Below are 16,034 nucleotides of genomic sequence, written 5' to 3'. Positions count from 1 at the left end.
ACGCTTGGTTACAGGACAAAGTCATAACTCTCTAGCTTGTTTATGGAGCGTCTTCCTTCTACACCCCCAAACACAGTCACACATGTATGTGCACACATACATATAAGCAACGAGCATCCCTTCTGTACCTTGGCAGAATTATACAAACTGTTTACAACAGCAGCCCTGAGAGCAATTGCAAGTGTTTATTCAAACGCTAACAGGAAATGGACAGAAGACAGCTTAATTCAAACCCTAGATCCAAACAGGATTATTTAAAAGGAAAATGACATAGTATACTGTTATATATCATGTGTGTATATGTATATTTAGATGTTCCATATACTGGTTTAGCACCTCCCACTTGTTATGGTGACAGCTCTTTGCCTGTGCCATTTAATTAAAAAAAATAAACAACTCATGTACAGTTAAATGCACATCTTTAATAAAGACATCACAGGGGCACTGCAAATTCTTCTTCACCAGCAAATATCAACTGAGGAATTGACTCCAGGCTGAGACTTCAATCTAAGATGACCTGTTTTATTAGTCTGTTAGCTTGTTAATGACTTGCTGTGAAGTCAGGCGTACAGCGTGGTGTACCACACCGGAGCCTGTCTTTAAAAGCTCTCATGTTGGGTTAGATTTCCTGAAGATGTACATGTATATGCATCAGTGTACGTATGATTTAGTCTATTAGTTATGCACAAGAAAGTACACAAAAAATGGGAAAGTATAGCATTTGTAAAGATGCAGTTAGTCTCAAAGGTAGACAACAAGAATGATCAACATCTCCTCCTACCTGGCTGCTTTCTGTTTTCCTCACATGTTTCTTTACCTCCGCCCACAGCAAAAGACAAATCCGAGAAGATATTTGCCTTGTCTTTCGTGAAGCTGATGAGGTATGATGGGACGACTCTAAGGGACGGCGAGCACGATCTCATCGTGTACAAGGTAAACATGAAATGTATAACAGTTAGAATTGTGTCTGTGGTGCTCTGGTATGTTTGTTACTTGCCTCCTACCTGCGGTGCCGGCCTACGCTCCTCATGACAGGACCATAGCAGAGTCGTAGGTGAAAAATTGGCCTGTCTCATTAGTAGCTGCCATAATAATAGTCTCACTTCTTCCTATGGAGACTCGTGTAGTCAGTATGCATCAGCCCCCACAGTGAAATGAAATTACTTTCCAATTAAAATCCCTTGTATGATTATACCTTTTGGATTACAGTGGCTATTTATGTTAATTAAAGTTAATGTGTGAGAATTTCCCTTAGTTTAATGTTTTTTTTCCTCTTAGTTTTTGCATTACTGCTGTCAGTCATGTATGCCGTTTTGCAATGAGTTTTGTTTGCAGCCTGACGTTCATTGGTGGTGAGAATACACCAAGTAGAGAATGCATCTTTAAAAAAAAACAGAAACAGCAATATAACATGAAACTTCATTACAACAAAAAAACATAGATATGGTTTTCAATTATACTGCAGAAATGGCTGAGTTCCCTCAACCGCTTCAGCTGTAAATTGTACATTTGCTGATAAACTGACTTTAGTCTTTATCCCGGAAAACCAGGCAGAAGCAAAGAAGCTGGAGGACTCGTCTCTGTACCTGAACCTTCCTGCCACCAAGCTGGAGCTGGAAGAGAAGGGCTACTCCACCACGGGGAAAAGCACTCAGAATTTGGGCAATTGTACCATCAGCAAGGACTCCTTTCAGATCGCCACCCTGGTCTGCTCCACCAAGCTTACACAGAACGGTAATAGCTTGCATACTTATGTTATGTTTGTATCTATTCTTTCTTTCCTGTCTCCAGTGTCATTTACTTATAAGAAAAAGATCTCACTCTCAAACAAAGAACATTATTCATTTCATTTCATTTCATTTTTTTGGTCACAAGCCAAATGCACAGTAACCATAAATGACTAAAGTAGGACTCAAGGACCTCTGCCATCCTTTGCTCCTTCCATGTGGTCTTTACATGCATCCTCCCTCTAACCTGCCTTCTCTTTCTTGACTTCCATTTGTCAGTCAGCCTCAGTCTGTAGGTTTCAGTCCATCTCTGTTGAATGGAGTACAGCTCTGCTCTGTTCACTGCTGTCAATCTGGCACAGGTTTTTTTTCTTTCCCCAGTGTGCTGAGAAGAGCTATCCCTATTAAGCTAAGGAAATCCCAGTCTCTGCCCTGTGGCTCATGGATTAAGGATTTTGGCCTGTTGTGTTCCCCCCAGCCTCTCTACATGTTTATAAATCCTAACAGATATTACTCTAAACCCTCTCGGATGCGTTTGTATTTTTCGATTGTGTTCATAACCGTGTGGTTGTATCAGTGTGTATTGTTGGGAAAGCAGGTGTACTGTGTGTTGGTCGTCAAATGCTCCTTGCTCTGACTTTACAGTTTCTCTCAACAGGCACATCCTAAATATTTGCTAAGTAAGCTTTCTTCTGCACTTGATGAATTGTGCTTCTTTGTTTGTTGGTAGTTTTTCTTTTTTGGTATGCAGGACTGAGTCACAACTTTTAATGAGAGCCAAAATGAAAGCTTCCTCATTCCTCTGTGTTTTGGCCACAGACTGAAAAAGAGTGAGAATGAAGAAGGGACACTTCCACTGCAGGCCAACTTTGACTGGAATTGAAATTAATTGTTTTACTTGCCAAAAGGAACATCTTGTTTGAATAAGGAGTACATCATGCCCATAAAATGTAAAAATAAAAATATGAATATAGTCACTGTGATGTCACCTATAGGTTTGTGGACTGCTGTTTAGATTACTCAAATTTGGTCACATATGGTTTTAGAAAATGAACATCACAAACTCATTAGGAAGCTGTTTACTGAAGTTAATTTTATTAGAGGATAATTGCAGTTGGATACTATTTTTTATCTATAATTTCTATCAGTTATTACAACGTTGCTCACCAAAATAATTACTGTGACTAAGCAAGAGACTGAAACACTCAGGCAACCTCACACGTTTTTAACAAGGTAACAGTGTAGCCAGAATATCTAAACCACTTCCTTTGCTAGTAAAAGCACATCGCAAATGTCAGTAATAATAGCTCATTGCACACCGTCAGCGCAGAAGTGTGGCACGTACTGTAGGTCAGACTAGACCCAGGAGTAATTTTACTGTTCACCTTAATTTCTCTTCCAAATAATTTTGGCTAACCTGGAGGTTAATTTAAAACCTGCATGATTGTCTGGCTGCTGCTGTTTCTAGCTTTGAGTTGAAAGTTTTATGTCTCTTGTACTTGTGGAATCAACTGAGCAACTTTTGTGTGATTTAAAAAGAAAAAGAAAAAAAAAAGAAGCACATAGCTGTTGATCTATATATGCTGACATTTTGGAACGTAAGGTTTTCACCTGACGGTGGCTTTGAAGAAGAGCAACAGCCCTCTCTCTCTGCATTGATCTTCAGGAGTAATTTTCTCTCTACCAGTCGCCAAACTAATTCAGAGCTTAATGTTACCTTGTGGTAAATCTTTGCTGTCTTACAGAAACCTGCACGGGAAGGAAAAAGTTGTTTGTTTCTCTCCTGGATCTGCCTTCAATAACATGAACAACAAACTTTCGTAAAGCTTCAGTAATGAGGTCACGATGGACCCCTGAACAGGGCTTTGTTAGATCTCGGGGATGAGAGAAGAATTTTGTTGTCAGAGTGCTGCTGCATATATTGTGTGATAGAAGGGGGCGTCGTGTGTTGTTACAGTAATGTTCCCTCTGAGGGTTATTAAGTTTAGGCTGCGGTATAAGTTGTCATTTAAATACAGTCATGTGTTCCTTCCTACTTGGCTCAGTGGGTGGTGATGTCAGCTGATGAGGGGTTTCAGTTACAGAAGCAGAAAGTGCCCACACTTATTACATTACATAGGAAGTAATGTTAGTAACTCAAACTTTTATAGATGTACAGTATATAATATACAAAAAGGAACCAATCAGCAACATCCTTCCTCTATTTGTCCACCTTGCTTTCCTTTCTGTGCTTCCCCTTTTTTCCTGCATGACAGAGATGAGCAGCAGTTTGTATCCTCTCTCCTGGTGTGAAGATTCAGTCTGGTAGAGCGGCTCCATTTCTGATATTTACCTGGCGCATTGTGGTGGTAATTTGCAAGGCACCAATAGATGATTGGCAATCAGACTGCCTCGTCACTGCACACTGAGTTTGATTAAACAGAGAGGATTGGGTGTGTGTGTGCGTGCATGCATGCAAGCGTGTGTGTCCCCCAGGATATGTCATCCCACGCTAAAGCTGTGGGAAAAGGTTTGAGTTCTTTTAATAAAACAACGCAGAGCCAATATATCTCCGACTCTGCCCGAGTCTGCCAGCTTTATTAAAACCTAGAAGCTCCTTCAAACTCCCACCCAAACAACTCAGTCATTCACTCACTCAGCTTTAAACACCTCCTCATTCTTGATCAACAAGATTGAATCTACACCAATTCTGAGAATCAATAAATCACTTAAAGTCATTCATCAAGCTAAAATGTCAAACATTGGTATTTTCTCAAAGATGAGCTATGCTTTTGCTGTGTTTATTATTGTAAATTGAATACGACATACATTCATTTTGATAGAATAAATGATTAATCAATTAAATTTAAAGATAACTGAAACCTTAATCAATATTGAAAATCAATAACAATTTACAAAACCAGCTCAATAGGTATTCACTGCTCTCTAAATGGTAGCTCACAAAAGGTTTCTCCTGTAGACTTACTCAGGCACTTGAATGCCCCTTGCAACAGACTGCTTGCTTCATACACATGACACCTCATCCCTGATCCCCACATCTGAGATGAAACACTCTTTTTAATTAAGCTAGATTTATGCAGGCGTTCTCCCAGCGCTGGGAGCTCGTGTGAAGTGGCTGCTGGCTTTCCCCAGGGTGCTTGCAGTGTGCTTCACTAAACGGAGGCTGGAGGAGAAGCAGGGATCTAATGACAGCAGTGCTGGGAGAAGACCTGGCCTGGTGAAAGATGTATTAACACTCGGTTCCTATCTCGACCGAAAGAAGAGAAGAAAAAAGTATTTTATTTAGAGAAAAAAGTTTTAAAGTAGGGAATTGAGTTTCATACTGTTAGTGAAGCTGCTCATATATTACTGTGAGAAAAACTACACGTCTAACTTATTAACTACACAGAAGGCAGGAGAAGGAAAAAGACAACAAGCTGTTAAGACTACTATGGTTATGTTTGCTTGTGAAAATGAATAAAATGAACCAACAAAAACATTTCTTTTATTACTGTAAACAAACATTCAAATGGTAATGTGAAGTCTTTTGCATTTCAGTTGTGCAGTGACAATGTAACCTATTCTCCCAAAATTAATTATTCCGCCACTCTCCATCTGCCAGTTTTGTAACATCTTTAAAAGGTGGCTGCCTGCAACAACTTCCACCTATGAGCAGATGTAATTTGTAGAACACACTCAATGATTTTTCTTGCAACTCCCAGGCAAACTAGATCTCCCCCACACCCTCCTGGCATGTCCCATGTGCTACAGACAATGTGTAGCCTCTAACATCAGCGCCCCTGTGGGACGAAGCTGCCTGATGATGATTTATCCTCATTTCATTCCATTTGTCTCTCTGAGCTGCTAAACTGTCAATTTTTTAAATCTATATCTCCTTTGGGAGGGGGATCCCTTTTAGTTTAGATAGGAACATGTGACCGAACCCTGATAGGATGTCAGTTTTGCAGATGATGGGCATCCATCACTGTGAGGTAATAGGCAAGAGTGAAGGTCCCAGAAAGGCTAGAGCTCCCATACTGATGCTGGGAGTCAGGTGAGGCAGTCAGGGCTCTTCAGTCTTGACAACTATCTGATAATAGAATAAATTGTCTTGCTTTTCTAACATGATGATTTTCTGCTTTGCTCTATTTTATATTATAATTGTAAATTGGATTTTAGACTGATGTCACCTTGGCCTATAAGAAATGTTTTTTCAGATTTGCTTATGTTTTATTAGACCAAAGAAGAAAATAATCAGCAGATAAATCCATAATGAAAATAGTCACTAGACTTGACTTGACTAATGCTTACAGTTCAAATCTATAGTACATAAACCTGCTCATTTAACTGTGCACTCTAGAGATTTATATTTGACTTCCATAAAATCGGGGGTCTGGTCATATGGTCAAAAGGAATGCAGCAGAGGCAGAAATATCCTGACTTTTAGTATCTCTTATGGGCCAAGCTCCAAAACTCTGAATTCTACATTTTCCGTAGTGCAACTCTTTCTTTAGACGCTCCCTGACTGGTAAATGTCCAGGACTTTCCAATACTACACTCCCAGTTTGTAACATAGTTTTTCTGTAGTGACTAAAGCTGTGTGTAGTATTTCCCAATCTGATGTAAATGTGTAAAATTGCCTCTCAATGCTCTGTCACTTCCTGGCTTACACCTTTTTGAAAACCAAATGTCCATGGTCTTCAGAAATAATCTGACTGTTGTACGCAGAGCTGGTATTCATTTTTAAAGCTCCAAGTTTGATCATCCGCCAAAGGTGGTCTGAACGAGTGTTCCCTGGAGCGTGATCACATCATGATTCATCCTCTTATAACTAAATGTATTTTCCATAATTCAAGTGAGAAATGTAATAGAATGACTAACTCTGCATTTGGGAAACTTATAAATGTATGTGTGTGTGTGTGTCTCTCTCTCTCTGTCTCTCTCCATCATTCTTTACACTGTATGTATAACTATTGGCAGGATGAGCTTTATAACATTCTCTGTGGTAACAACATGTCACCTTGTTTCTTTCCAGTGGACCTACTTGGCCTGCTGAAGTGGCGCTCTAACACAAGCCTGCTGCAACAAAATCTCCGGCAGCTGATGAAGGTGGAGGGTGGTGAGGTTGTCAAGGTGAGACAATGAAAGTCATCCTGTCCTGTGCTGGCGACATGGTTCGTTCACCTTCTTTTTGATGCTGAGTCACAAAATATTCGAAGTCATATTCAAAGCCGGAGCAAAACCTGATGATGTTAACTCACATTTATAAAAAATGTTGAGAATGTACATCATTCCTTTGCTTGGATATATATTAATAAAAACAAAAAAGAGCTCAACAGCTGGTTACATAAACAATGCAGACACAAACAATTCTTCCTCAAAGCTACAGCAACTGATCTCACTGCCTGTTTTTTTTTTTTTTAAGTCTACAGTGAAGAGGGAGCACATAGCACCACACATGGTGTTCTGAGGAGTATGAGATGACCTGCTGTCACAAGTACAGGCAGCTCAGCGTGAGGCAGATGAATAAATTACTCTGTGAAGAAAGTTTTGCCTTGGCTGGTTGGGGGCCCATCACATTGCCGTGTACCTTCATCTAGACTAGTTTTGATCAGGACACATGTGTCAACCACAGTGGGACTGTTTCATTAAACCACATGGGAGTGATTATTATTACCACCACATTAGCACTCAATCTCTCAAAGTGCTCAGAGGCTGCCGGTGTGCAATTAGATAACATTTTTATTTTAGAATTTGCAAGCTAATTTATCAGTACTGTATACATTATTATGGGCCTATACTATATATTCAAGATTCAAAGATTACATCATTGATAAATCCTTTTAATTTCCCTAATGCTGTGCTGCTTCTGAGTAAAAACGCATGCATGACTCTCTGTCATTATAGTGAGACCCTCGTGAGATTGAATTGTTTCATAGGGCTCATGATGTTTGTTTCTTGTTGAGGACATGATGGATGTCATCCATCTTGAGATGACAAACCGAGCACAGTGAAGAGCGATGGCTCTGTTTCTGACACTTTTACATCCGTTTTCACATTGCCTCAGAATTGGCTGAGTAAATTGAGCATGTTTCCCCAGAGAAAGAGCGGGTATGTACTTAGTGTTTCTTGAGGTAGTGCTGACAGGGAAATTATTACTGTCTATAGAACTATATTGGCTCATGTTAACAGCTGTTTTGGGTTCATAATGGGTAGCACGTAGAGCTGTCAGAGCACTTTGCCTTTTAGTTACACTATATAGAGTCCATGAAACTATTCTTGCAATATTCTTATTAATCAACATTTAGTAGATTCATACCCTGATGATCATACAGTGTTATGTTATTTTAAAATATGAATATATAAATTGCAAAGTTGTACAAATGTTTGAAGGGAATTAATTAAATTGATACTTTTAATTAATTGAACATGCATTTTTGTTATTTTGCATGGTTTTGCCATATTTTGGTACAGCAGCACCACTGGAAAAATCTTCCCATCACTGTTATGATAATGATTTAAACAGCTCAAATTGTTATGCATTAGGAAACCAAATAGTGTCTATTCCCAGCTGTCATTGCAGTAGATTTTTTTTTTTCAACTGTCAAAAATGGAAACCTCCCAGTAAGATCCATACTGTGACTGTTACCATGCACTTTTTTGTGTGTGTTATTATATCTCACTTGGTTATTGGGATTTTTATGTCTTGCCTCTGGATGGGAGATGTGATCTACAATTTGATTTGAAAGAACAGTGAAAACTGTTTTTTCATTTTCCAGTGAGAGTGAGACACTGTGTTTTGGTCGTTCTTGTGGTGTTTATTTTTTGAGTGCCATGTTCTATTGTTGACTTGCCATAACTGTTTTGCATCTGTCATTCTAGTTTCTGCAAGATACTCTCGATGCTCTCTTCAACATCATGATGGAGAACTCTGACAGCGACACTTTTGATACGTTGGTGTTTGATGCCTTGGTAAGTACAGAAGCAGACAGTAACAGCAGAGTAGAAATAATATTGGTGGAGTTTCTTCTCAGTGGAAATTGAACACTTAGACACATTCACAGCTTAGTTTCAAATGTAAAATGTTGTCAAATCTTTTATATGCTAAAACGTTTTGTTGATTGGCATCTCTGCTCTGCTGTGTCGGCCCTTTTGATTTCAAAACAAAACCTGTTTGGTTTTATTTATTTTTTATTTTTTGTGCCACAAGTGTGCAAATGCTGTCTTCTGTTCTTAGCTGTACTGTAGCTGTGAACTAAAAGGATAAGCCATCCATTTGTTGTTATTACTGGGGACAGCTGTAAACCATCAAAGTGTCATAAGAATAATTTCAGCAACATTTCTTAGAGCAGGATTTGGTTTGTGCTTTGAAGAAGAACTTTTGACCATAAATGTTTCAAACTGCATCCATTTGCAACTGGATGTGAAGGACCTCTTCACTTTTCACAAACATGTCCAGTGACAGAATGTGGGTTGTATAGAGAGTACACAAGAATGTTTATTGTGTGTCGTGTACAATTAATATTTCTGTTGTGCGGGTTCTGAAGCACACTGAATTTCAAATGATACAGCGGCTATAGGTGTAAAGTGTTGACTTTCAGCCATAATTTATACAATTTATCTCCAGTCATGAATAGTTACGATTTGTACAGTTTAGGTTAACAGCATTGGTGTCACCTCCCTCAGTCAGCACAGTCATAACCTCTCGTCTCATTTTACAAGCTGTGCTGGAGTACAGAGCCAAAACAATGGATGGGTCGCTGTCCAAATACTCCCTTGTCGTTCATAAATAAGACTAAGGCTGATTATTTACAGAAGGAAGTGCAGACACAATGCATCTCACCTGAAATCACTGCTGCATTCTGCAAATCTGCATCAATTTGTACTGCCAGGGTAGCATTTTCATTAATGTTCTTTGTCTGACATAAAATTTTCCTGCAAGGTAGAGCACAAAATAATATCTTGCAAAAGCCATAGATAAATTAGCCTGCAGGAATTTTGATGACATAACTTTGTCATGTATGAAATCAGGTGTTTGTAGCCAATGAGTTTAACTAGAATCCATTAGAACGCTATCTTGCATGCCATCACCTAACATCATGGGGTACATCTCAAAAGAACAGTTTCCCCTGTTAGAGGAAGAGGATAGAAATTGTGTTATCGGGTGTCTTGAGAATTGAGAGAAAATGGCTTTCTGCTCAAATGCAATCTTGTTTAATTTTCCCAATCTGTTTTGGCGTATTGAGTAAGACAGCTATTTTTCCTGCTTTCCATTATGAGCCATGTGGTTTACATTTTAATGAATATGTCTTTGTTCCCTGACAGGTGTTCATAATTGGGCTCATAGCTGATCGAAAGTTCCAACACTTTAACCCTGTTCTGGAGACCTACATTCGGAAGCATTTCAGTGCCACGCTGGCATACACGTGAGTTAATTACCCCCCAGACAAATAGATAGAGCACCTCATATAACAAATTATATCTCATTTTGTGATTAGCAGATTTGTCAGACTCTATTTGATTTGTTTGTGTTTGTAGGAAGCTGACCAAAGTCCTGAAAAACTATGTGGAACACGCTGAGAAGCTGACAGAACAACTGCTGAAGGCCATGAAGGCTTTAGAGTACATCTTCAAGTTCATCGTCCGCTCCAGGGTTCTCTTTAATCAGTATGTCCTGACCTGCACATAATACATATTGCAATGCTGTGGCAAAGGCTTATGCTTAGTTGACAACATGGATAATTATACAGTAAATTAAAAGAGGGGAGGGGGGGGGGGGTTAGGGTTACACTACATTTCTCATATTTCTCATATAAATTGTAACTATAGCTGTGAAATAAATGCAGTGAGAGTTTAAAAGGACAGTATTTTCCTTTGAAATGTGGTGGAGTAGAAGTAAAAAGTAGGAAAAAATTGAAAAACTCAAGTATCCCTGGACTTCTGACAATATCCACACAACTTAGTGTGGTCAAGTATTGATTTCAGCTTGGATGCAGTAACTAACTGGCATATTATGTTTTTACATAGTGTAAAAAGTGCTCAAACTCAAAAGTCACAAGACAAATGTATTTTTTGTCATTCAAAAATGTTTTAACAAAGTATAAGCAAACTGTTTTTAAAGAGTTACATACCAGATTGGACACACTCATGTACATACTTGCACAAATACATGCATGCAGATGTATTTTAACCATATGTACTTTTTTAGATACAGGCACAATATTTTGATTAGCCTTTAGCTTTTATACTTTTATAGTTTTCATTTCTTTACTCCTCAAATAATAGTCTGGTTTTAGTGTTAAGTCATTATAAAAATCAATTTGTGCAGCATTGATTATGTTCTCCACAGTTTGGTGCTGCTGTGGAATAAAGTAAAAATAGGCAAGAGTGAATGGTCTTTGATTGAGGTAGTCTTTATGGACGAACATGTATTTATAATTGGCTGTGGGGATGTTAAATGGATGATAATGTTGAGCTATGGAATGAAGCTGTTTGTGGCTGAGGGGCTGATGTATGATCCTGGTCTAATTGAGTGTGCAGAGTTTGATTGGTTTTCTGTCCGATGTCTAGAGGACACTCCGTCCTTTGCCTCACATTAGGCCGCTGCGACGTCACACATCACTCTCTCCTCTAGAGTTGTCCATGTTCACAGTGTGTGCCAAGTTGTTTCTTTCACAGGATTACCAATAACACTCTTTGGCCTTAAAGTAGACTTGCTGTCTGTGTTTTAAATGTGTTGAAGCACTTTCTTTGGTTGGTTGCCAGTGTCAGCTCTGTCAAGCCATTGTTACTGAGTCAGACTTGGAAATTCCTTTATACTCAAAAGTGTGCGCCTTTCATGAATCTCTGACTAAAAGGTGCCAAGGCTACTTCAGCGTGTGTTCAGCTTTTCATTGTGGGTCAGCTCAGCTTTTCTATGAAATGGTAGAGGAGACGATCTAATCACACGATTTCCCCTCCCTGATTTGATACCGGTGTGCCTGTCCGTAGCACTCTCTGCTCCTTGGTGCTGCAGGTGAGAGGCAGCTTTAAGTAATTGTTGTTCTGGGAGCTCTGAGATGGATACCTCTAATCCCATGTTTTCTGTAAGCCCTCAACAGTGACTATCCTGGACCATGTAATACCCACGGCCCCGTGAGAGATTGTGGCACCACAAAATCCACCACTGTGGAAGAAAGCCAGTGAATCTGATGCGGTGGGAGCAATCTAAACACTTCACCGCTCTCTGACCTGCCTTCCCTTCTTCTGTTTTCAAATCATTTGAATTTCTCTCACAAATCGTGAATTTCTTTCTTTTTTTTATAGTGGTTGACACACTTAATTACTTTACAGCGAGCAACGTGGCTCATTTACAGTTAATACCCAGTTTGTGGAGATTTATGGGCTCTGCAAGTGGGATAAAATGCAATTGCATTTTTTGGTAATTATGTAGGAAGCCCTGCTTTATGTTCCTATGCACTTGGATATTCGGGGGAAGTATATTCTGCAATTGTTCTGTGGTCATTGGCTTTTAGTAGCTCACTGGGCAGTATGTGCTCCACAAAACCAAACAAGCGGAAGAGACATTAGTAATACTACATCCTGGACAGATTTGAAAATAAAGTCAGTGAACCTTTACATGACATTTACTTTCTATTCCTTGTGTAGTATTCTAGGAGAGTTATTAGCATAGATCATTAATTTTTCTGATTTTTGTTCCCACATGACAGCAGGCAGATGCTTCAGGGTCTTGTCGTGTTGTTTTAAATGCTAATCTGGCTGGCAGCAAGAGTGATGTCTGTGGTTCAGATCCAAGAATATTTCCATTGATAACACACACGGGCCATTCTGCTGGCTGCTTTTAATGATTTAACAGGGAAGCATCAAACTCTTGTCATTTCCAACACGGGCGGGGCTGTTTACACAGGGATGAAACAAACAACAGCCTTGTGATCATCTGCCAATGTAATTCTCTACTTCATCTCCTCCCAGGCTCTATGAGAACAAAGGAGAGGCCGACTTCATGGAGTCCTTGAGGAATCTTTTCACATCCTTTAATGACATGATGAACAGTAATTCAGAGAACACTGGCATGGTGAAGGTAGGCCGACTATAATCGCACAAGTCCAACTGCATACTATCGCTCACACTCTGTGCCAAGATTTATCTGCTGCTGCCTGAATAGTAAATAACTGCTGCTGTGTGAAAAGTAAATAAACCTGCTGTGATATGCTTTGGACATGCTCTGTAATTGGAGATGCATGTGTGTTGTTGTGTTGATGTAAACTAATGCAGCAGCTTATTAGACATTTATGTTGAGGTTCCTTCTGCTTGATGATGGTCTCTATATGTTATAGTCTTTGTTTTCCTCACCTTTGTCAAGTCTCTCTCTCTTCAAATTTCCCTGATATTTACTCACACTTTGTTTCTCTGTGACCTTGTTAGGGCTGCACATGAAACTGAAATATGAGATATATTACAAAGACAGCATTTTTAACTGGTACTTAATATTTTGTCATTTTATAAAATATGTTCACATCCTTGCCAAGAGTTGAGAAGATCAATATCAGTCTTATTTCTGTACAATAAATAAGAAGCTGAAGCCAATTAGCTTAGCTTAGCACAAGGGCAAAATCCAACTATCAGCACCTGTAATGCATGCTAATTAACACATTATGTGTTTTTTACTTGAGCTGTGAAAAAAGAAATGTGTACATACACAAGTGGTGGTTTTACAGAGATTAACTGGAAACTATTTCAGCGCCCATCCAAGAAATAGTCCTGCACATAATCATTGGTGAAACCACAATTCTTTTTGTGTGGATTTAACAACTAGAAATGTGTTAGTAAGCTTTAGAAGTGCTTGTAGGTGTATTTTGTTACATTTGGACTTAGCCAGGCGAGCTAAGTGTCTTCAGCAATCAGACACAGAACCACTGAAAATTGTGGACACACTTTCTAATGGAAGTGAATAAGATGGTTAAGACTGTTACTGGATGTCCAGGTTTACATCAAAGCATTTCTTATTTTAGACGGTTTAATTTAGGCAAACATTCTGTTGGACTGTGTTTCAAACACTAACACCTTTTTGAAGAGTCAAAGGAAAAATAAGTAAATGACAACTTGAAATGCATGTAAAAATGTTTTATTTGAATTAAAAAGAAATGTTATAGTTACAGAGAAATTGTAGACTATAGAAACACAATTGTTAGAGGAAGCTTAGTTTTTTCATCAAAGTACAGGTCAAAGTGACATATTTGTTATTGATTATCCATGAGAATTGATATGTTTAGGCTTTCTCCGTGCAGTCCTAGCCTTTCAGATTGATCTTGCATCCATGCATTATGTATGTTTGCTCTTTCTTTGTTTCTCTTGTCTGTCTGTACTTCTATATGTGTTTGTGTTTTTCTTCTCCTTGTTACTCTCACCTTGACTGTCCTGTGAACTGGGGCTCCTCTGGCCTTCTGCTCTTTAGCTGCTTCTTAAGGTATTTATTTCACTGCCTTTGTCCTCTCACCTTTAAACTCTCTCCATTATGTGTGCATTTCATTGTCCCTGAGCCCAAACTCAGCAATTCTTGATTTTTGAACACACAAGCATATATATTTTTTTTTGTCATTTTGTCCATATACACTCAAAACCACACATGAGCACACCTGCTACTTTGCACACATCTATGCTTTAGAGAAAACATAATCACAAGGTACATGCACCTTAGCACACCTACAGTAGATCCATGTGCACGCTCAACCATAAGAGAGAAGCTCAGGAGTCAATTAGGAGTCAGTTGCTGTGTAATTGGGTGAGATATTAGCTTTACTGTCAGTAAATTAAAAACTGATCTTGAGGAACGGGCATGAAAGCGAGGAATCCCGGTTCCTTCCATATCCGCCCTTGTGAAAGCGCTGTGACAGGTGGGAGCTAATGAGCAGTCCCATCATAGCTCAAGTCTGAATCCCGATGAACATCTGGACAATTCCACACACATGCAGGCGACAACTCTGATAAACACAAAAACACATACACGCATACATCTGGTGACTGCGAGGCACACACAGAAGCCGTACAGTGGCATGAGACACAGCTCCACTGAGGCTTAGAGTGACACTTCAGACAACACGTCCCAGCACAACAGGTGGGAGTTTAGTTGTTGTTGAGAACAAAGTGAAAAAAGGCATCCTGTTTAAATTGCTCCTTCATGGGGTAAACAGATGCAGGTGGCTCATAATCATAAAGACAAAGGTTTTCTATCTGAATCAAAGTCAAACTGCATCTTTGAAATCCAGATTTCAGTCCCCTCATCTCCTTCCGTCTGCAGAGCGAGGTGAAGGTGTTTAGTCCTGCATATTAAAGCACTGAAAATATCAAAATGAGACTAGATTAAAGCAAGAATGTATTTGGAGGTCATGTATATATCCTTGTTTGAAAAACAAGGTAAAGGCACAGTTGCTCTGAATTAGAAATCTGCCAGTGTGCGCTTACATTTTCACAAGTATGTTCTTCATTCTCCACATTTCCTCATGTAAAATACTGGTAATTAGCAGTCTCATATTTTTAGAAATAATCTAGGTACTGCAACACAGAGTCAGAGACAGAGAGTGGATTGTACTTGGTGCGGTCCACCGTGCTACGTCTGTATGTGTAATCGACCTGTATGAGACAGATTGGCACTGCTGCTAATTTGCACAGATGCTGTATAAACATCCTAACCCACCTTGGCCGGCATTTAGCAGCAGTCAGTTAGAGAAGAAAGTGCCATCTCTGTTAATCTTTCCCATTATTAATGGATGGCTTGGTAATCAACTCCTGGGAGCACGCTCCTCATGACTTTATTATCGTATTGACTGACAAATGTATATCTTATCTGGCTGTATCATTCAAGATATCATGACAGAGAGGATCTCACTTTGATCCCAGTTTATTTATTACAATTTTAACACCACCCGCTGCCCTCAGGTAGATTGAACAAGATAAATTAAGACGTGGAGATAGGAAGACTCTTCAAAGGAGCTGAGCTTTATTTATGAACAGTAGCCACTGATCAGAGTGTGAGAAGAAATACTCCACTATTTATGCGTGATTAGTAACTCAATTTGATTTAGTTTGTGGTCCACAAAAGCAAAAATGCATTGACTGCAACACATTATAGACACCTTAGCAATAGGACACACAGTCATGACATAAGACACATTTACACTTAACCACATACAATATAACTACACACAATTCCCATTTAACTTGTGGGAAGTATACTTTTACACTTTATTACATAATGCAGGGTTGAGTAGCTTACTAAATATTAATCAGTGACTAAACTCATTAACTTGAAAATGGTCTTGTCATGTTTCT

General features: G+C 39.1%; 1 protein-coding gene across 1 annotated transcript in view; it reads left to right on the top strand.

The window, feature by feature from the left end:
* Positions 1 to 16,034, top strand: part of dock1 (dedicator of cytokinesis 1) — a 183,175-nt gene that overhangs the window by 46,317 nt on the left and 120,824 nt on the right. Inside the window, exons 17-23 of the mRNA XM_053340789.1 lie at positions 830 to 933; positions 1,551 to 1,734; positions 6,742 to 6,839; positions 8,589 to 8,678; positions 10,032 to 10,132; positions 10,245 to 10,373; positions 12,678 to 12,786. Of these exons, the coding sequence (XP_053196764.1) occupies positions 830 to 933; positions 1,551 to 1,734; positions 6,742 to 6,839; positions 8,589 to 8,678; positions 10,032 to 10,132; positions 10,245 to 10,373; positions 12,678 to 12,786 (815 nt within the window). The remainder of the gene's footprint in view (positions 1 to 829; positions 934 to 1,550; positions 1,735 to 6,741; positions 6,840 to 8,588; positions 8,679 to 10,031; positions 10,133 to 10,244; positions 10,374 to 12,677; positions 12,787 to 16,034) is intronic.

Source organism: Scomber japonicus, chromosome 20, assembly GCF_027409825.1.
Source record: "Scomber japonicus isolate fScoJap1 chromosome 20, fScoJap1.pri, whole genome shotgun sequence".
Taxonomy (NCBI): Eukaryota; Metazoa; Chordata; class Actinopteri; order Scombriformes; family Scombridae; genus Scomber; species Scomber japonicus.
Note: the sequence above shows the minus strand (reverse complement) of the source record. Positions and strands in the feature narration are given on the sequence as shown.